The 22,305-nt window shown below is 37.7% G+C and overlaps 1 protein-coding gene across 2 annotated transcripts in view; it reads left to right on the top strand.

The window, feature by feature from the left end:
* The window catches only part of KLHL4 (kelch like family member 4), a 174,676-nt gene that overhangs the window by 130,515 nt on the left and 21,856 nt on the right, over positions 1 to 22,305 (top strand). For both annotated transcript variants that reach the window (XM_010352910.2, XM_010352911.2), the window contains exons 7-9: positions 6,569 to 6,793; positions 8,088 to 8,250; positions 10,288 to 10,500. In XM_010352910.2, coding sequence (XP_010351212.1) covers positions 6,569 to 6,793; positions 8,088 to 8,250; positions 10,288 to 10,500 — 601 coding nt within the window. The remainder of the gene's footprint in view (positions 1 to 6,568; positions 6,794 to 8,087; positions 8,251 to 10,287; positions 10,501 to 22,305) is intronic.

The following is a 22,305-nucleotide window of genomic DNA, read 5'->3' as shown; positions in this document are numbered from 1 at the left end:
AAACAGGGTGCTTTATATGATGTTGTGACCTCATTTTTCTACTTACCTTATGAGACATAACCTTTCAACTAGTGTTGAACTCAGGCACTTTTACTTTATAGAAGCTGTTTTAAAATTTGAATATTTACTTTGCCATATTATATCTTTTCAAGGAAAACTTATTTAATGTTTGTGAACCCAAAAGTATGTGAGACAGGTCTCAATGAATTTACAAAGTTTCTTTTGCCCAGGTTAAGGATGCGCCCATTCTGAACCCCAGGGGGTCAGAGTACAGCTTGATTTTATACATTTTAGGGAGATATCAGACATCAATCAATATGCGTAAGGTGTACCTTGGTTCTGTCCGGACACACGAGACAACTCAAAGTGGGGACTTCTAGCGCATAAGTAGATAAGAGACAAATGGTTGCATTCTTTCGAGTATCTGATTAGCTTTTCACTGAATACACAATTTACATGTGAGGGAAGTACAAGAATACTCACGCCTTAGTCTGGCTTAGAGAATCTGCATTTTTTTTCATAAACAATAAAGCAGAGGAAGCAATCAGATACGCATTTGTCTCAGGTGAACAGAGGGATGACATTAAGTTCTGTCATTCCTTTGTCCTGCACCTTTGAAAATAAGCTGTCAATTTGCATTGCCAGGGTGAAATTCAAAGTTAACTGCTTAAGGATAAGCATCTGGAGGTCCACAGGGTATTTCCTTGTGGGTAAATTGTGAGGGAGGTATGTAGCTTTAAAAAAAAAAAAAAAAAAAAATCTCAGTATTTATCTTATTTAGGAATAAAAAGGTGGGGAAGGTTTGCCTGATGCAGTTCCCAGCTTGACTTTTTCTTTTGGCTTCATGGCTTGGGGGGGTCCCAAGATTTATTTTCCTTTCACATGTTAATCACAAAGGAAAGAGACTGCACCTGGCAAAAGGTCTGGCCGCTGGTCACTTGTAGAAAGAAGCCATAATAACAAGAGTAAGGTGCAATATAAAGAGAGCAAGATTTGCTTTCCCATGCTAGTAAGGGGAGGAGTGGGTGGAATTCTTTCCAAAAATTCCTACTCTTCCATTTGTAGAGGGGATGTGGGGGTTTTAAAGAGAGGGTTTGGAATGCAGAATAGGCAGGGTGGCTAGGAAGTGTCAGGTGTTGTGACCCACTTCAGTGGCTTGTCTTGAATTATTAAGGGGCTGGTGCCATTGTGGCTAGAGGTGTCTGGTCTGTATCAGCATGTGGCCCCTGAAGCTTCTAAGGAAATAGTTGACCAGATGAGTGAGTATGGTGTGTGTTTATCAAGCATCTAGGTAAACAAATGTGCATAAGGCATGGGAGCATAGAATGGGATAAGAAAGGGAGTGGAGGAAAGAAAACATTCCAAGGATGTAAAGTTTATCTCAGAGCGACATCTTGAAACTGGGGGATGGTGGGAAATGAGGAAAGGATATGGGATAGAAAAAAAAAAAAAAGTTTAAAAACTTGGTTTGAAGTCCTACTGGAATCACATTATTTTCTTTAATATATGTAATTGAAAATTGGAAGACTATATAGTAACTATGCTTATTAATCATCAGCCCATAAAACAAGAGATTGCAAATGCAATTATCTGCAGATTTGTAGGGTTACTTGAAGAACTGATGTTCTTCAGAAAATAACAAATAACAACATTTTTGTATTTTGTAACAATAAAGTTATAAGATAGGTTTTATAAGACAATGAGATCCTATAATTAATTTCCAGTCTGGCAACTTGAGGTTTTATTGCATTTTGTTGACTAAATTGAATATTAATAGCATATGAAAAGATTTATTGTTTGGTATTTAAATTACAAGAGTACTAAATAAAAAATGCAAGTGCACTTGTCCTTCATTTCTGACTTTGCAAAAAGCCTAATTTGCATTGTGAGAAATGGAAAATTTTGTGTTTGTTTGGTTTTTGTGTTTGTTTTTTTATTTTTGGCATTTTATTCGGGCTAATCTTGGTTAACTTCTTGTTATCATAAAGAAATGTATTACAACAAATGTTTATAAGTATCTATAACTCCTTATCAGTCTCTAAAAATGAGTGAAATATGAACCTATAATCTCCGGACTCTATTATCAAAGTTTGTCATGGAAATAAATGAGGGTATGAGACACTTTTGAGTTCCTGGTATTTGGAGACACTATAAAAGGCTCATGGGACGTTGCAGACCATTAAAAGAACAGTAAAACCTTACCTTTTTGATGACTTAATCTGTTTGTTTGTTTGTTTGTTTGTTTGTTTGTTTGTTTTTGAGACGGAGTCTCGCTCTGTCGCCCAGGCTGGAGTGCGGTGGCCGGATCTCAGCTCACTGCAAGCTCCGCCTCCCGGGTTCACGCCATTCTCCTGCCTCAGCCTCCCGACTAGATGGGACTACAGGCGCCCGCCACCTCACCCGGCTAGTATTTTTTTATTTTTTAGTAGAGACGGGGTTTCACTGTTTTAGCCAGGATGGTCTCGATCTCCTGACTTCGTGATCCGCCCGTCTCGGCCTCCCAAAGTGCTGGGATTACAGGCTTGAGCCACCGCGCCCGGCCTTGATGACTTAATCTTTGATTGGCATTTTGCAAACATCGTTTCTAATCCTCACAATAATGTTACAATAATGTCACTGCTACTTTGCCCCTCTTAAGGTTACATAGCCAACCCAAGGACAAACATCAAGAAAGGCTGGAGATGAAATTCTTATTCAAATACGATGTTCCTGTTTCTACACTGCCACTATTACGGACAAAAGAACACCAACAAAACTCTTTGGGTATTTTAGAATCTATTAGAAAACCAGGGTAAACACGTAGTAACGAAAAAAAGGAAAAAGAGAAAAAGAAAGAAAGAAAACCTAAGAAGTCTAACAAAAACATTAAATGGGCAGCATTTATCTGTATAAAGCAGTATGAGATTGAAAAATGTACTACTTTACATATTTTCACAAAAGTATAAACATTAATTTCTATACATATGCCTTTTCTTACAGTGTGTTGTTTCAGTTATTTTTAAAAGATGTTTTTGACTACATATTGAGTACAGTGTACACTTCTTGGGTGAGGAATGCACTAAATTCTCAGAAATCACCACTAAAGAACTTACCCATGTAACCTAAAACCACCTGTATCCCCAACACTATTGAAATTTTAAAAATTAAAAAAAAAATAACTTTTATATTTTGATGTTTAAGAAGTACAGTGCTTCCTCAGTCTCTAATTTCCTCTCTGACTCATATGACAAGCTCAGAATTGCTGTTAAATATAGGTATCACACAGATGGCTGGGGCTAACTATAACTCCTACAACGTATTTGAAAGAATCATTAGAAAGTGCTAAGTATGATCACAGAGTCAAAATTGTTAAATTGTCAATTAGTAAACTTTGGATGTCTTGTACATACATAGTATTTTGCAAATTTTTATTTATTTAAAAAATAAATTCTGAATAAAGAGTATGGCAGGAGACAAAGTAAAGGCTAATCTTGTCACTTTCGGAACATTTGTAAAGTAAATGGAGGAAATCATTACATCAGATATATTTACTACTGCAGGAACTACAGCGTCCTCAACAACACTGATAAGTTTGATGGGTTTTGTTCACTCTTGAATAGATTACGAGCGAAGATAGGGTAAGAGCAGAGAAATGAATTGAGAAACAATATATCAAACATTCTGGGGCAGAAAGTTATTTATACAGAAAAATTTTAAAGGAAAAGATAGTAAAAAAATGAATTTATATTTTTCCATCTAATATAGAGCTGCCCTAGTAAAGCAGCTAGAGAATATACATTTTGATTAGCTGAAGAATTGCTGGACAAAGGGGCTGGAGAAGTCTTCAAACTTTGATATGTAGAACTACCAGTCATAAATGCTCATGTTGCAGTCAAAAGTTGTGGGATCATTTTATCTTCTATATTGAATCTAATGCCTTGAAAAATTTAACCTGGCATGATTCACACATCTACATCTCTCAGTGTAAATCTTCTACATACAGCTGATTAATGTAGATTTGTACAATTTTCTAATCACCCCACCATTCATATCTTCATAATCATAACAATGGGTGCAGACTAGCTTTTATTTCCTAATCTAAATTAGGTCATCGGTAAAGTCAACTGACAAAAAGAGAACTAAAAGTTAAAATTATAGCAAGCAGATAAGAATACAGACATAGGAAGACTGGGATGAGGAAATGGAAAGAAGTAGAAAACATTCAGAGAAAACTGACTGGTTAAACATAGACTAAAAGTAGATGTCAGTTTGTAGTTATTTCAGTTTTAACATTACCATTCAAAGATATTTAATGTAGAAAAGATGTTTTGATAGGTGTTATAATTTGACCTCTTAGCAGTAAATATAGTCAGTAGAGCAATTGCTAATCTATAAATCAGTATTCAGTCAAATCCATGTTATCAGTGAAAGAGGCAGTAATGATAGAGAAAGAGTAAATGAGTCCCTGTGTATTGACAAGTTTGTATTAGAAAACCCAAAATTTGGAACACAAATACTTACAGTGCACTATTCACCAGAATATATTTAAAGTTAGAGGAAGGAAACACGGTTTCCGCTAATTCAGTCTAATCAAGGAGCAGCTATATATTTAATATACACTCTGCTTAAATTTTGACTGGATATGACCCCATACTATTGCCCTGTAACTGCCAATGGGTTTGCTTCAAATGTTAACTACATCTGCATTATAACTAATGGACTGCATTTTCTTCACAAATCTCCCAGTAAAGGAACAACTGGAAAGTATTTTTGCTTATTACTGTGGTTGACTTTGTGCAATTGGGATGAAATTTTTTAAACCTGCCACAAACTCTATTAGATACACTATAGATGTAAAAAATAATTCTATCATTTTCCACCCTGGTTATTATTCAGAAGTTTCCCTGTTGTGCAGAATCAGCGTTTACTAAAAAATAGCAGCAGCTATTACAAATGAATGGTAAGAAGCATTGCCTACTGAAGTGACAATTCATTATGACAGTAGTGATAGTTCATTTTGTCAATAGTGACAGTATACTATGGCAGTAAACTTTGTACATTAGTGATTGAACAGAAAATACAATTGTATTAACACTTAAAGTAATACCTTGTAATTCTATATTTTCAACTGTAATATTTTGTGCTACTGAAGCGGGTTCATTGTCTGGGGTAACACACGAGGTTCGTTGTCTCGTGGCCACAGACATCAAAGACATGGACGTACAAAGAGTGAGATTAAGAGCAGAAATTTAACAGGCAAAAGAAAGAGAATAGCTCTCTGCTACAGAGAGGGGTCCTGGTAAAATGGGTTTCCAGATCTGTGATGAAATGCAGGGGGTCTATAGATGAGCTGGTGAAGAGGTGGTGTCTGATATATGTAGGGAGCAAAAGACTGGTTAGGACCAGGTGTGCCATTTGCATAGGGCACGAATCTCTGGCCGCCCCCACACCAATCCTTTATTATGCAGGTGGGTTCTCTGCCTAAGCTGGCCATGTTACCCGTTTCTTTCTTACTGTACACGTGGTAACAAAAAAAAGGGAAGATGAAGCCTCCGTGTTGGAAATGCCTGCCCCCAAGGTAGCCCTTTCCAATCGGTGCAGCTGCTGGCATTCCCCTGTGCAAGCTTCCAGCTTGCTTATCTATGTCTGCAGCCTGATTTTTCAGGCTGCTCTTTGTTAGAAAATAAATGATTTGGGGGGCTGTTTTTGATTAGAAAGGTAATTCCACCAAGGACTCTCTTGCCCTTACTATCTGCATAAATTTCTCTCTACCTCTTGTATCATTACCATCATGGAACATTATGTGAATCAACGCCAAAGGCCCATTTAAAATTTTTTGAATTTTATTTATTTATTTATTTATTTATTTATTTATTTATTTATTTATATAGTCAGAGTCTCATTCTGTCACCCAGGCTGGAGTACAGTGGCGTGATCTTGGCCTATTGCAGCCTCCGCCTCCTGGGCTGAAATGGTCTTCCGACCCCAGCCTCCTAAGTAGCTGGGACTACAGGTGCATGCCACCACACCCAGCTAAAGGCCCATTTAAAAATAATTTTCATTCCTGGTCCTTTAGTTACATGTCTCTTAAATAAACACACACACACACATACACACAAACACACACACACACACACACACAAACACACACACACAAACACAGACACCCAAAACAAATTAAAAAACATAAATTAATATATTGAATGGTTATAAATAATTACATCTGTAACAGATGTGCAAACATTCAATAATAGAATCCAAGGTATTTTGTCATAAATTATGTCATTTGACACTTGTGTTGATACTACCAGTAGAATAGTATAGCCAAAGCCAGCATTGTAAGGGTATAAACCAAACATATTACATAAAACATTTTATTTTGACTCTTCTATTTGGGTCCAGAAGTGGTAAAAGATTATCCTTTGCTTTATCTTCCAGGTTGTAGAATTACCTGGGCTACTTACTTCATTTGAATTGTAATCACTGATACTGTGCTGTAAGTTATGGGTATATAATTATAACGTGTATAATACCAATTCAAAATGTCAATAAAAGTACATTTTACCATTGTTCAATATCCCTTTGTCAGGTACTACTACTATTGAAAAATATGACCTCAGGACCAACAGTTGGCTACATATTGGCACCATGAATGGCCGTAGGCTTCAATTTGGAGTTGCAGTTATTGATAATAAGCTCTATGTCGTGGGAGGAAGAGACGGTTTAAAAACTTTGAATACAGTGGAATGTTTTAATCCAGTTGGCAGAATCTGGACTGTGATGCCTCCCATGTCAACGCATCGGCACGGCTTAGGTAAGAGCTTAACGTAATGTATTTTTCAAGAAGGTATAGTAAGTAGAGTTTTTAAAAATTTAAATCTAGCAGCACATAATTGGGATTTATCCATATCCTTAGTGAAAATGTCTCCAAAGTGATGAAAAATTTAAGGAAATGATAAAAGCCTGGGAAACATTTGTTGTTGTTGCAGGTTACTCCTGATTCCCTTCCACCAGTATTTTAAAGGGGTTTCCTTCTAAAAAGGATAACAACTTTTCAAAGGGATTTACTATTAACTAAAATACAACTACAGCAAGGAGTTTTCTTCTAAGCTCAATTTAGAGAGGAAAGTACTTGACGATTGAGAGGGATTGTGTTTCTAGTTAGATGAATCATGTGCCCATAGTGGAGAACTTTGATTCTCCTGAATATTTGTCAGGATACATCTTTCTTTATACTAGGCTCCATATTTTTGCGATATCGTAAGAGTTGGCTGAACAACAGAAAAATTTCCTTTTTTTTTTTATTTGACTTTTACAGAGCTAAACAGCAGCAGATTTGGGAATGGTATTGCTTGTCCCAATTATCCTGATAAATTGACTCTGCCAAATAATACACTATATAATTATATTATATAGTTATGTCAGTGTTATTCCTAGACATAGCTCAGAAAGGTCCTGCAGAGAAATCAGAGCAAGCTTATTTTTCAATATAATTGATATTAGTAAATAGGTAGGAGAAGTGATGATGATATACCACTGAGAGGTTGATTGGGATAGTCAAAGTGGGGAAAAAAACAATTATGTAAATTATCATAGCAGATGCGAAGCAGAAATGGGCTATTCATAATACCTGAAAGAACAAACTTCTAACTACATTAAAAAGCTGTCTAGTAAGTTAGCTCATGGGAATCTTTTTATCCCTATATTAAACACCAGAGGTTATAAAGACCTACTACAGTCAGCCTGCAATTCTAAGGTTTATCTAAGAATCAACATTATGTTGTATCTACATGTTACATCAACAAACAATATTGACATTTTGCCAGAAAGAGCCAGCTTTTCAAATTACATATCTAGAAATGGTGCATTCTACTGCCTCTTTTGACTTCAGTGATACCCTTCTATGATATAGTAACTAAAACTGAAAGTTTCATAAGGTTAGAAAACCATACTTAGCTTTACAATAGAGTCAGTAAACGATTCATATGTATGCAAAATTGTTTAATAAGCAAAAAAAAAGTTAAGCAATTAATTGCTTGCAAAATGAAACAATATTCATTGTGTGTGGCATACCTAGGTGAACCCACATATTATTTTAATTTTTTTAGGTGTAGCCACTCTTGAAGGACCAATGTATGCTGTAGGTGGTCATGATGGATGGAGCTATCTAAATACTGTAGAAAGATGGGACCCTGAGGGGCGACAGTGGAATTACGTAGCCAGTATGTCAACTCCTAGAAGCACAGTTGGTGTTGTTGCATTAAACAACAAGTGAGTAAGTTGAAACACACATGCTCATTGCTTCCAGGTCACATAGTACAGAACTTCAGTGATGTGATCCATCAATCAATAAGCATTCCAAACAACCTGGATGTACTTGTTATCAATAATAAAAGATCTTCATTGGAACTCTCCATTAGGACTGAAAATACTTGTCTAAAATAAATAATTGATGAAATATTCTCTATGCCCTTGCTAATCAAGGTGTTGTCCTGGGACCAGCAGCATCCACCTTTCCTGAGATGTATTTAGAAATGCTGAATCCTAGCCCCACCCCAAACGTCCTGAATCAGAATCTTAATTTTAACAGGATCTTCAGGTGACTTCTGTGCACATTAAACTTGAGAAACACTTTTATAGGCAAGCCAGTTCTAATTTTACCCTCAAGAAGTTACTACTTTTTTTACATTATGATTTATTTTTATCAAAACTTTAGTCTGTCTGTGGTTATAACAAGGTGATTCTTTTATTCTTTCAACAATCTCTCTCCTGAGTGTTCAGGGTTCCTAAATATAGAATCCTACCTAGTCTCACCCTTCCTGAATATTTACCTCTTCCTGTCACTTGCCTATCACTTCCGAGATATTATACTAAAACATGATGATGTTAGAAGTTTCTAAGAGCTTGAATTGTTACCAGATATTATTTGCTTTCTGACAAGGGAACTTTGGAGACAATGACCAGCATGTAAGAGGGCAATGAATCATGCGAGTTTCAGACAATAGGTTGGGTCAGTTGCCAGAGACAGCCTTGTGTGTTTATATTGACTATGCATGAAGCCAATACATTATCATAGATATGGTCTCAGTCAAAATGTCAACACATTGTTTTTAGAACCTTGCACAGAAATAAATCGGAAATGTCCGTAGTTAAGAGGAGGTCCAGTTTTAAAGTGTCTTAGAGCTTAAGCTACTCCTAAATCTATCTGTGGCCTGACCTGAATGATGTCAGGTGATTCAGTTATGTAATCTCCTACCTAATACAGAACAGGAAAGGCCGGGCGCGGTGGCTCAAGCCTGTAATCCCAGCACTTTGGGAGGCCGAGGCGGGCGGATCACAAGGTCAGGAGATCGAGACCATCCTGGCTAACACGGTGAAACCCCGTCTCTACTAAAAAATACAAAAAACTAGCCGGGTGAGGTGGCGGGCGCCTGTAGTCCCAGCTACTCGGGAGGCTGAGGCAGGAGAATGGGGTAAACCCGGGAGGCGGAGCTTGCAGTGAGCTGAGATCTAGCCAGTGCACTCCAGCTTGGGTGACAGAGCGAGACTCCGTCTCAAAAAAAAAAAAAAAAGGAAAGGATGAAAACATGAAATCTGCCCCATTTAATTGTGCTTTGCTGAGTTGCTATTGTTTACAACTCAGCATGAAGGGAAGTTATAGGAATAAGGATTAATAAACGTCTGTCTTCTTTATTAATGCATAACTTTAAAATTATTTTTAAAATGCTAATCAAAAGAATGGCATTTTAAAGTGTATGGGAGAAATGTCATAGCCAATATCACTTCCTAGGGAAAAAAAAAAAATCTAGTTTCTAGGTTCTATCCTCTTTCCTTAGTTGTTTACTAAGTTAATGTCTTCTAAGTGATAATTTTTTAATGCAAATATAAAGCGATACATAAAAACAATAGATTCTGCTCCTAGGTAATTGAACCCTGCTAAAATTGTAAAGTTGTTGGAGTTGGTCTTTGGAACTATCCTGCCAATCCTTTTGATCTTTCCCTCTTTTTTTCTGTGCCTCATATCCCATGAAATCTTTTATTCAATTATGTTAAAATGACTGTGACAAAGATAGTGAAAAAGGGAGGTTTGGGTTGGGATAGATTTTAACAGGTGCCCTCAGGTAATGATCTATTCACAGACTTCTGCTATTCACTGCAAAATAGTGTAGGAGTAGAATATATAGTCAGACCCTTCAGAAACTTGAAAAGCTTTGTGCAAAGTTCTCTCACTCTCACTCTATGCATGCATTTTGCGTGTGTATGTATACACACACATATACATACACGCGGTTCTGTCTGTTTATCTAGATTATATGCTATTGGTGGACGTGATGGAAGTTCCTGCCTCAAATCAATGGAATACTTTGACCCACACACTAACAAGTGGAGTTTGTGTGCTCCAATGTCCAAAAGACGTGGAGGTGTGGGAGTTGCCACATATAATGGATTCTTATATGTTGTAGGGGGGCACGATGCCCCTGCTTCCAACCATTGCTCCAGACTTTCTGACTGTGTGGAACGGTAAGTTTTTTTCTATTTCTTTCTGTATGTAATTATTCGGTTATTTATTTTTTTAGAAATAGAAAGAATTTTTTTCTTTTAAATGGAAATCAATTTATTTTTATGCTCACCCTAAGAAAATTAAATAGTACAACAGGAATCTAGGGAGAACAAGTCCTTTCCCAGCTGGGATCCTCTAAGACTCCAGTCCTCTCCTGTTCTAGGCTCTTTCAAATATGGGATCTTAGCTAATTTTAATTTTTTTATTTTTATTTTTAATAGACTGTGTTTAATTACATTTTTAAACAACCAGAAAGTAGTCTTCCAATAAATGCTAATCCTTTTAGTGGATTTATCTTCTGTAAAATTGTACACTTTCTCTTAGGCTAAAAATATATTTTTTAAATATTCCATGTTCATTTTAGATTCAGCATAAAGTATGTAAAAAGAATATACCATCGTATTGTTATATGGTCACACTATAAAATAATAAGACAAAGTGGTAAACAAATAAATTTTGTGCCAAGCTACATCACTCAACCAATTCAGGAGACTCAAATCAAAATAAGTTTACTGAGATTGGGGATAAAATGGTGGAGAGGAGCCAGGACTAACTCGCAGCTCCCACTCACACAGACAGAGCAGTGTGTGGAGAACCATATTGTAAACTTTGGCTCTAAGAACTACCACAGGAACGTAACAGGAAAGCCAAGAGAATCCACAGACCCTCTGAGGGAGTTGGATTGCTGCGCAGGGACAGCCGAGGCACTGTGAGCCTGCTTGCTTTCTCAGCTGGGAGACTTATGGCCTGGGGTAGGTTCTCAGTCCTGCTCACTGGCTGCCTTGAAATAAACTAAGTTCTGTTGAGTGGGGGTGCAGTGGGAGTGAGACCAGCCTTTCTGGCTACAGGCTGCATGGCAGCTGGGTGAGGCCTGTGGCTGCCAGCTTTCCCCCACTTTCCTGGTGGCCTATGTGACAAAGCAGACATAGCCATAATCCGCCTGGGAACATAACACCATTGGCCTGAAAAACACACCTCATCCCCCACAGCAGCTGCAGCAAGCCCCACCCAAGGAGAGTCTGAGCTCAGACATGCCTAACCCTGCCCCCACCTGATTGATGGTCTTTCTCTTTAAGCTCTGGTAGACAAACAAAAAGGTCATCATTTCTTGGTAGCTCTATGGCCCTGCCCACTGCCTAAGCCTAAGGCAAAGTTGTATCCTTCCTATACAAATGGAACTGATGGGCTCTTGAATGTGCCAACTTCTAGCTGGAGGCCAACCAACACAAAACCAGTATACTAAACAAAAATACAACCAAGGACCCTCAGAGCATACTTCACTCCCTCGCCACCTCCATCAGAGTAGGTGCTAGTATCCCTGACTGAGAGACCTGAAGATGGATCACATCACAGGTCTCATGGCAGACACTCCCCACCCCAGTAGCTCTGCTGGGTGGCTAGATCCAGAAAAGAAATAGCAATCACTGCAGTTTGGTGCTCAGGAAACCGCATCCCTAGGGGAAAGGGGAAAGCACCACATCAAGCCATCATCCCCATAGGACAAAAGAATCTGAACAACAGCGCTTGAGTTCCAGATCTTCCCTCTGACATAGTTTACCCAAATGAGAAGGAACCAAAAAACCAATTCTTTAAGTTTGACAAAATGAGGTCTTTTAACACCCCCAAAAGATCACACTAGCTCACCAGCAATGGATCCAAACCAAGATGATGTGTCTGAATTGCCAGAAGAAGATTTCAGAAGGTCAACTATTAAGCCAATCAAGGAGGTATGGGAGAAAGGTGAAGTCCAACTTAAACACATCAAATAAATAAATAAGTATCATGTAGAATATAAATGAAAAATTCTCCAGTGAAATAGCATAAATAAAAAGCATTCACAGGCTAGGCGTGGTGGCTCATGCCTATAATCTCAGCACTTCGGGAGGCCAAAGTGGGAGGATCACCTGAGATCAGGAGTTTAAGACCAGCCTGGCCAACATGGCAAAACCCTTTCTGAATGATCATTGAGTCACAATGAAATCAAGATTGAGGCTGGGCGCAGTGGCTCAAGCCTGTAATCCCAGCACTTTGGGAGGCCGAGATGGGCGGATCACGAGGTCAGGAGATTGAGACCATCCTGGCTAACACGGTGAAACCCCGTCTCTACTAAAAAATACAAAAAACTAGCCAGGCAAGGTGGCGGGCGCCTGTAGTCCCAGCTACTCAGGAGGCTGAAGCAGGAGAGTGGGGTGAACCCGGGAGGCGGAGCTTGCAGTGAGCTGAGATCCGGCCACTGCACTCCAGCCTGGGTGACAGAGCGAGACTCGTCTCAAAAAAAAAAAAAAAAAAAAAAAGAAAGAAAGATTGAAAGAAAAAATTATTTGAACTGAACAATCATGATAATATAACCTCTCCAAACCTCTAGGAAACAGAAAAGTGGTTCTAAGAGGAAAGTTCATAGCATTGAATGCCTACATCAAAAAGTCTGAAAGAGCACAAATAGACAATCTAGGGTTACACCTCAAGGAACTAGAGAAAAAACAACAAACAAACCCAGCAGAAGAAAAGAAAGACCAGAACTAAATGAAATTGAAACAAACAAAAAATACAAAGATAAATAAAACACACAACTGGTTCTTTGAAAAAAATAAACCAAATGCATAGACCATTAGCAAAATTAACCAAGAAAAGAAAGGAAAAGATTCAAATAAGCCCGGTTGGAAATGAAATGGGAGATATTACAACCAATATCTCAGAAATACAAAAGATCATTCAAGGCTGCTAGGCGCACCTTTACATAAACTAGAAAACCTAGAGGTGATGAATAATTCCTAGAAATATACAACCTAGATTAAACCAGGAAAAAACAGAAACTCTGAACAGACCAATAATAAGAAGTAAGATTGAAACAATAACTAAAAAGTTACCAACAAAAAAAGTCTTGGTCCAGATGAAATCACAGCTGAATTATATGTGACATTCAAAGAAGAATTGGTACCAATGCTACTAAAACTATTCCAAAAGATAGAGAAAAAGGGAATCCCCTGTAAATCATTCTGTGAAGCCAGTATCATCCTAATACCAAAACCAGGAAAGGGCATAACAAAAAAGAAAACTACAGCCCTGTATCCATGATGAACATAGATGCAAAAATTCTCAACACAATACTAGTTAACAGAATCCAACAGCATGTCAAAAAGATAATACACCATGCTCAAGTTAGTTTTATACTAGGGATTCAGGGATTGTTTAACATTCACAAGTCAATAAATGTGATACAGCTCATAAAATATTTTTTTTAAAAATCACATGATCATCTCAATAAATGCAGTAAAACCCTTTGACAAAGTCCAGCATCCCTTTATAATTAAAACCCTCAGCAAAATCAGCATAGAAGGGGCATACCTTAAGGTAATGAAAGCCATCTATGACAAACCCACAGCCAACATAAAATTGAACAGAGAAAAGTTGAAAGCATTCTCCCTGACAACGGGAAGAAGACAATGATGCCTACTTTCACAACTTCTATTCAACATAGTATTGGAAGTCCTGGCCAGAGCAATCAGACAAGAGAAAGAAATAAAGGGCATCCAAATTAGTAATAAGAAAGTCAAACTGTCACTGTTTGCTGATGACATGATTGTATACCTAGAAAACCCTAAAGACTCATCCAGAAAGCTCCTAGAACTGGTAAATGAATTCAGCAAAGTCTCAGGTTACAAAATTAATGTACACAAATCAGAATTAGAATCATCATGGTGGACATGAGGCAGGAGAAGATTGCAGCTCCAGACAGAGCAGCATGCAGAGGCTCGCATTGTGAATTTTAGTTCCAGATGAACTGCAAGAACAAACCAGCAATCCTGAGAGAACCCACAGACCGTCTGAAGAAAACTAACTGCTCATGTAGGACCCGGGAGACACCCCAAGTATTGTGAGTGGCCACTGCAGAAGTGTGAAGGGGAGACCCTCCTCTCCCAAATATACCCACTGGAGAAGCTGAAGGTCTATTTGCAGGAGAAGTTTCCAACTTTACCTGGTGCTGAGGCAATTTAGAGGGCCGAGCGAAATACAGGGGTAGAGGAAGCAGCAGAAAGTCCCTGTGAGCTTGCTGGGTCCCCTAGCAGACCATTCCTGCCTGGTGCCACAGGGATACATTTGGAGGTTGGCCAGAGGAGCAGGGGGTGAAACTCCACAGGGAGGAGGAAATCTTTAGCTGCACTCTGTAACAATTTGAACGTTGTGAGATGCCTCCTGGCCAGAACTGGGGGGAGGGCACAAATCTGGTGTGCAGACTCCATAGGCAGGGGAAGAACCAAGCCCTTTTCTTTTGCAGCTTGGAAGCAGGTAGCCTGGGGCAAATTTTCAAGCCCATCTAGTCCTCCACCTGGAAACAGACTCAGGGCTGTCGGGGAGAAGCATAGTGGGAGTGAGACCAGCTCTTCGGTTTGCATGGGAGCTGGGTGAGACCTGTGACGGCTGGCTTTCCCCCACTTCCCTGACAACCTGCATGACTCAGTAGAGGCAGCCATAAACCTCTTAGGTACACAACTCCTGTGACATGGGAATCTCACCCCCATCCCCCACAGCAGCTGCAGCAACACCCACCCAAGGAGAGTCTGAGCTCAGACATGCCTAGCCCCACCCTCACTTGATGGCCCTTTCCTATTTACCCTGGTAGCAGAAGACAAAGGGCATATAATCTTGGGAGTTTTAGGGCCCCACCCATGGCCAGTCCCACTCCATACTACCACAGCTGATGCTTTCTGGAAAGTGCTACCTCCTGGCAGGAGGCCAACCAGACAAAAATGAAGCACTAAACCACCAAAGCTAAGAATCCTCGCAGACTCCATTGCACCCCCCGCCACCTCCACTGGAACAGGCACTGGTATCCATGTTGAGAGACCCATAGACGGTTCACATCACAGGACTCTGTGCAGACACCCCCCAGTATCAGCCCGGATTCAAATAGACCTGCTGGGTGGCTAGACCCAGAATAGAGATAACAGTCACTGCAGTTAAGCTCACAGGAAGCCACATCCATAGGAAAAGGGGGATAGTACTACATCAAGGGAACATCCTGGGGGAAAAAAGATATCTGAGAAAACAGCCTTCAGTTCTAGACCTTCCCTCTGTCAGAGCCTACCCAGATGAGAATAAAACCAGCCCTGCCTGGTAATATCACAAAAACAAGGCTCTTCAACACCCCCCCAAAAAATCACACTAGTTCACCAGCAATGGATCCAAACCAATAAGAAATTTCTGATTTACCTGAGAAAGAATTCATGAGGTTAGTTATTAAGCTAATCAGGGAGGGACCAGAGAAAGGCGAAGCCCAATGCAAGGAAATCCAAAAAATGATACAAAAAGTGAAGGGAGAAATGTTCAAGGAAACAGACAGCTTAAAGAAAAAAAACAATCAAAATTCCAGGAAACTTTGGACACACTTTTAGAAATGTGAAATGCCCTGGAAAGTCTCAGAATGTAATTGAACAAGTAGAAGAAAGAAATTCAGAGCTCAAAGACAAGGCCTTTTAATTAATCCAATCCTACAAAGACAAAGAAAAACAAATAAGAAAATGGGAACAAAGCCTCCAAGAAGTCTGGCATTATGTTAAACGACAAAACCTAACAATAATATGTGTTCCTGAGGAAGAAGAGAATTCTAAAAGCTTACAAAACGTATTTGGGTGAATAATTGAGGAAAGCTTCCCTGGCCTTGCTAGAGACCTAGACATCCAAATACAAGAAACACAAAAACACCTGGAAATTTTATCACAAAAAGATCAGAGCAGAACTAAATGAAATTGAAACAAAAAAAAAAAAAATACAAAAGATAAATAAAACAAAAAGCTTGTTCTTTGAAAAGATAAATAGACCATTAGCAAGCTGAACCAAGAAAAGAAGAGAGAAAAATCCAAATAACTTCACTAAGAACTGAAAGAGATATTACAACTGACATACCAAAGATCCTTCAAGGGTACTATGAACACCTTTACTCACATAAACTAAAAAACCTAGAAGAGATGGCTAAATCTCTGGAAAAATACAACCTCCCTAGCTTAAATCAGAAAGAATTAGATACCTTGGACAGACCAATAACAAGCAGCGAGATTGAAATGGTAGCTAGAAAAATTACCACCAAAAAAAAGTCCAGGACCAGACAGATTCACAGTGGAATTCTACTAGACATTCAAAGGACAATTGATACCAATTCTTTTGACACTATTCCACAAGACAGGAAAAGAAGTAACCCTCCGTAATTCATTCTATGAAACCAGCATTAATACCAAAACCAGGAAAAGACATAACCAAAAAAGAAAACTACAGCCCAATATCCATGATGAACATAGATGCAAAAATTCTCAACACAATACTAGTTAACAGAATCCAACAGCTTATCAAAAAGATAATACACCATGATCAAGTTAGTTTTATACCAGCGATGCAGGGATTGTTTAACATCCACAAATCAATAAATGTGATACATCTCATAAAGATATTTTTTTTTAAATCACATAATCATCTCAATAGATGCAGAAAAAGCATTTGACAAAATCCAGCAATGTTTATGATTAAAATTCTTAGCAGAATCAGCATACAAGGGACATACCTTAATGTAATAAAACCATCTATGACAAACCCACAGCCAACACAATAGTGAATGGGGAAAAGTTGAAAACATTCCCTCTGAGAACTGGAACAAGACAAGGATGCCCACTCTCACCACTCCTCTTCAACATAGAACTGGAAGTCATAACCAGAGCAATCAGAAAAGAGAAAGGAATAAAGGGTATCCAAATCAGTAAAAAGGAAGTCAAACTCTCACTATTTGCTGATGATATGATCATTCACCTTGAAAACCCTAAAGACTTCTCAAGAAAGCTCCTAGAACTGATAAAAGAATTCAGCAAAGTTTCTGGATATAAGATTAATGTACACAAACCAGTAGCTCTTCTATACACCAACAGCAACTAAGCAGAGAATCAAATCTAGAACTCAACCCCTATTACAATAGCTGCAAAAAATAAAAATACTTAGGAATATACATAATCAAGGGGTCAACAGACCTCTACAAGGAAAACTACAAAACACTGCTGAAAGAAACCATAGATGACACCAGGAAATGGAAACACATCCCATGCTCATGGAAGTGTGGAATCAATATTGTGAAAATGTCCATACTGCCAAAAGCAATCTACAAATTCAATGCAGTCTCCATCAAAATAGCATCATTATTCTTCACAGAATTACAAAAAAAAAATTCTAAAATTCATATGGAACCAAAAAAGAGCCCTGATAGCCAAAGCAAGACTAAGCACAAGAACAAATCTGGAGGCATCACACAGCCTGATTTCAAACCAGTCTATAAAGCCATAGTCACCAAAACATCATGGTACTGGTATAAAAATAGGCACATAGACCAGTGGAACAGAATAGAGAACCCAGAAATAAACCCAAATACAGTCAACTGATCTTTGACAAAGCAAACAAAAACATAAAGTGGGAAAAGAACTTTTTTCAGCAAATCATGCTGGGATTATAGGCTAGCCACATATAGGAGAATGAAACTGGATTCTCATCTCCCATCTTATACAAAATCAACTTGAGATGGATTAAGGTCTTAAACCTAAGACCTGAAACTATAAAAATTCTAAAAGATAACATTGGAAAACCCCTTCTAGACATTGGTTTAGGCAAGGATGTCATGACCAACAACCCAAAAGCACATGCGATAAAAACAAAGCTAAATAGCTGGGACCTAATTAAACTAAAAAGCTTCTTCACGACAAAAGGAACAGTCAGCAGAGTAAACAGATAACCCACAGTGTGGGAGAAAATCTTCACAATCTGTACATCTGACAAAGGACTAATATCCAGAATCTACAATGAACTCAAACAAATCAGTAAGAAACAAACAATCCAATCAAAAAGTGGGCTAAGGAAATGAACAAACAATTATCAAAAGAAGATATACATATGACCAACAAACACATGAAAAAATGCTCAACATTACTAATGACCGGGGAAATGCAAGTCAAAACTACAATGCAATACCACCTTAGTCCTGCAAGAATGATCATAATCAAAAAATAAAAAAACAGTAGATGCTAGTGAATGTGAACAGAGAACACTTCTACGCTGCTGGTGGGAATGCAAACAAATACAGCCACTATGAAAAAGAGTGTGAAGATTCCTTAAAGAACTAAAAGTAGAACTACCAATTGACCCAGCAATCCCGCTACTGGGTATTTACTCAGAGGAAATGAAGTTATTAATCATGAAAGATACTTGCACATGTATGTTTATAGCAGCACAATTCACAATTGCAGAACTGTGGAACTAACCCAGATGCCCATCAGTCAACAAATGGATAAAGAAACTATGGTACATATGCACAATGGAACACTATGCAGCCATAAAAAGGAATGATGTAACAGCATTTGCAGCAACCTGGATGAGATTGGAGACTATTATTCTAAGTAAAGTAACTCAGGAAAGGAAAACCAAACATTGTATGTCCTCACTGATATTTGGGAGCTAAACTGTGAGGACACAAAGGCATAAGAATGATACGATGGACTTTGGGGACTGGGCAAGGGAAGAGTGGGAGGTAGCCAGGGATAAAAGATTACAAATATGGTGCAGTGCATACTGCTTGGGTGATGGGTGCAACAGAATCTCACAAATCACCACTAAGGAACTCACTCATGTAACCAAAGACCACCTGTACTCCAATAATTTATGGAAAAAAATTAATGCACAAAAACAGTGCTGTACAGTGTGACCAAGCTGAGAATCAAATCAAGAACTCAAGCCCTTTTACAATAGCTGCAACAACAACAACAAAAACTTAGGAATGCAGTTAACCAAGGAGGTGAAAGACCTCTACAATAAAAACTACAAAACACGACTGAAAGGAAACGTAGATGACACAAACAAACGGAAACACATCCCATGCTCATGATGGGTAGAATCAATGTTGTGACAATGACCATACTGCCAAAAGCAGTCTACAAATTCAATGCATTTCCCTTTACAATGCTGCCACCATTTTTCACAGAATTAGAAAAAAAAGTTCTAAAATTCATATGAAACCAAAAAAGAGCCTGCCTAGCCAAAGCAAGACCAAGCAAAATGAACAAATCTAGAGGCATTACATTACCCGACTTCAAATGATACTTTAAGGCCATACTCTTCAAAACAAAATCATACTGGTACAAAACTAGGCATATAGATGAATGGAACAGAATAGAGAACCCAGAAATAAAGGCAAATACTTACAGTCAACTGATCTTTGACAAAGCAAAGGAAAACATAAAGTGGGGAAAGGACGCCATATTCAACAAATGGTACTGGGATAATTGGCAAGCCACATATAGAAGAATGAAACTGGATCCTCATCTGTAACCCTATACAAAAATCAAGTCAAGATGGATCAAATCAAATACTTAAATCTAAAGCCTGAAACCATAAAATTTCTAGATGGTACATTGCAAAAACCCTTCTAGATATTAGCTTAGGCAAAGACTTCATGACCTAGAACCCAAAAGCAAATGCAACAAAACCAGACCTAAATAGATGGGACTTAACTAAAAAGCTTCTGCACAGCAGAAGAAATAATCAACAGAGTAAAAAGATATCCCACAGAGAGGGGGAAAGTCTTTACAATCTACATCTGACAAATGACAGAATCTACAAGGAACTCAAACAAATTAGCAAGAACAAAACAAACAATTCCATTAAGAAGTAGGCTAAGGAATGAATAGAAAACTCTCAAAAGAAGATATACATATGGCCAAAAAACATATTTAAAAAATGTTCAACATCACTCGTGATCAGGGAAATGCAAATCAAAACCACAATGCAATACTACCTCATTCCTGCAAGAATAGCCGTAATCAAAAAATCAAAACATAATAAATGTTGGCATGGATGTGGTAAAATGGGAACACGTTTACACTGTTGGTGGGAATCTAAACTAGTATAACCACTATGGAAAACAGTGTGGAGATTCCTTAAAGAACTAAAAGTAGATCTACTATTTGAAACAGCAATCCCACTATTGGGTCTCTATCCAGAGGAAAAGAAGTAATTGTACAAAAAAGATATCTGCACACAAATGTTTATAGCAGAAGAATTTGTAATTGCAAAAATATGGAACTGGCCAGATGCCTGTTGATTATCCATCAATGAGTGGATAAAGAAACTGTGATATATGGAATACTACTCAGCTGTAAAAAGGAATTAAAAAATGGCATTCACAGCAACATGGGTGGAATTGGAGACCATTATTCTAAGTGAAGTAACTCAGAAATGGAAAACCAAACATTATATGCTCTCATAAGTGGGGGAGGATGTAAAGGCATAAGAATGATACAATGAACTTTGGGGACTCAGGGTAAAGGGTGGGAGTGGGGAGAGGGATAAAGTCTAAACATTTGGTGATGGATGCACCAAAATCTCAGAAATAACCACTAAAGAAATTATTCATGCAACTAAATACCACCTGTTCATTAAACACTAATAGAAATTTCAAAAATAGCATTAACAATATAAAAATAAGTTTACTGTTTTAAAATCAAATGAAATTAATCTGTAAAGAGATGATGACTTACCATCACAAAACATACAGAAATAGTTATTTTACAGAGGTTAATAATTCTGTATTTTATTAATATACAGAAATACTTATTACAATGAGTCTATTGCAATAAATGTTTTGTTTCCCAAAGGTAGTTTCACTGAAAGGGAGACATTCACTTGTATGAATATTGTGTATCTTGCTTAAAATAAGTGTTATGACTGTGTAGTTATACCATTTACATTCCCTTTCAAGACAGAAAAACTGTATACATACACAAAATAGTTAAATAATATTAACCTAAGACCAAATGACAAATTTACAGGAAGGTGAGCAAAATTTTGGAAACAGACATAATTGTGGAATGGCATCCTCAAGGAAAATTTATAGAATAGGTAGAATTTGTATCTTGCAGGCATACAAATTTAGGAGAAAAAAATCACAATCAAAACCATTGAAGTAAAGGAGACAGCTTTTGCAGTTAGAGCAGACACTTTGGATGGAAATACAATTTGGAAGTGCAACTCAGAACAGAATTAAGGACCACATTGTCTGATGTTCCTTAATGCCAAGGTAGAAGTTTTGAGACTTTATATTTTAGGCAGAGGAAAAATTAAATTGAGGAGAGTTGGAATATCATGAAGAAAGCAACTTGGAAGAAATTGGTCAAACAATGACATAAAGGATAGAATTTAGGCAGAAGAGTCTAAAGAAAAGATGATTTTTTTTTTTTCTGATAAACATACCACTGACACATAATTGATAATTAAAGCTAATAGTTTCTTATAGGGAATATCTGATCTGTAGCACTTCAAAAATTTATTCTCAATGACTGGCTCTCTAGCACTCAGTGTATAACTGGAATGCCTCTTCTAAAATCAGTTATTAAGCGACGCAACTTATTTTTTTAAGATTATACAAGCCATAAATATTGTCAATCACTGCCTCAGATAATACATATTTGATTTTAATACAGTATAACACTATAATGTACTATAGTCAAATGTATGTGACACTGAAAAAACCACATTAGTTCTCTCTACAGTTAGCATAAGCAATAACCAATCACCTCTTAATAGTGCTACTTTTTGTGGCAAATTATACATAGTAAGGATTTTTTTTTTACTTTAACTATTTTAAGTGTACAGTTTAGTGACATATTCACACTGTTTTGCAAATATCACTACCAACCATCTCTACGACATTTTTCATGTGCTCAGATTGAAACTCTATATTTATT

The sequence above is a fragment of the Rhinopithecus roxellana genome, chromosome 7, assembly GCF_007565055.1.
Source record: "Rhinopithecus roxellana isolate Shanxi Qingling chromosome 7, ASM756505v1, whole genome shotgun sequence".
Lineage (NCBI taxonomy): Eukaryota > Metazoa > Chordata > Mammalia > Primates > Cercopithecidae > Rhinopithecus > Rhinopithecus roxellana.
The sequence above is the reverse complement of the archived record's forward strand: the minus strand, read 5'-3'. Positions and strand labels throughout refer to the sequence as shown.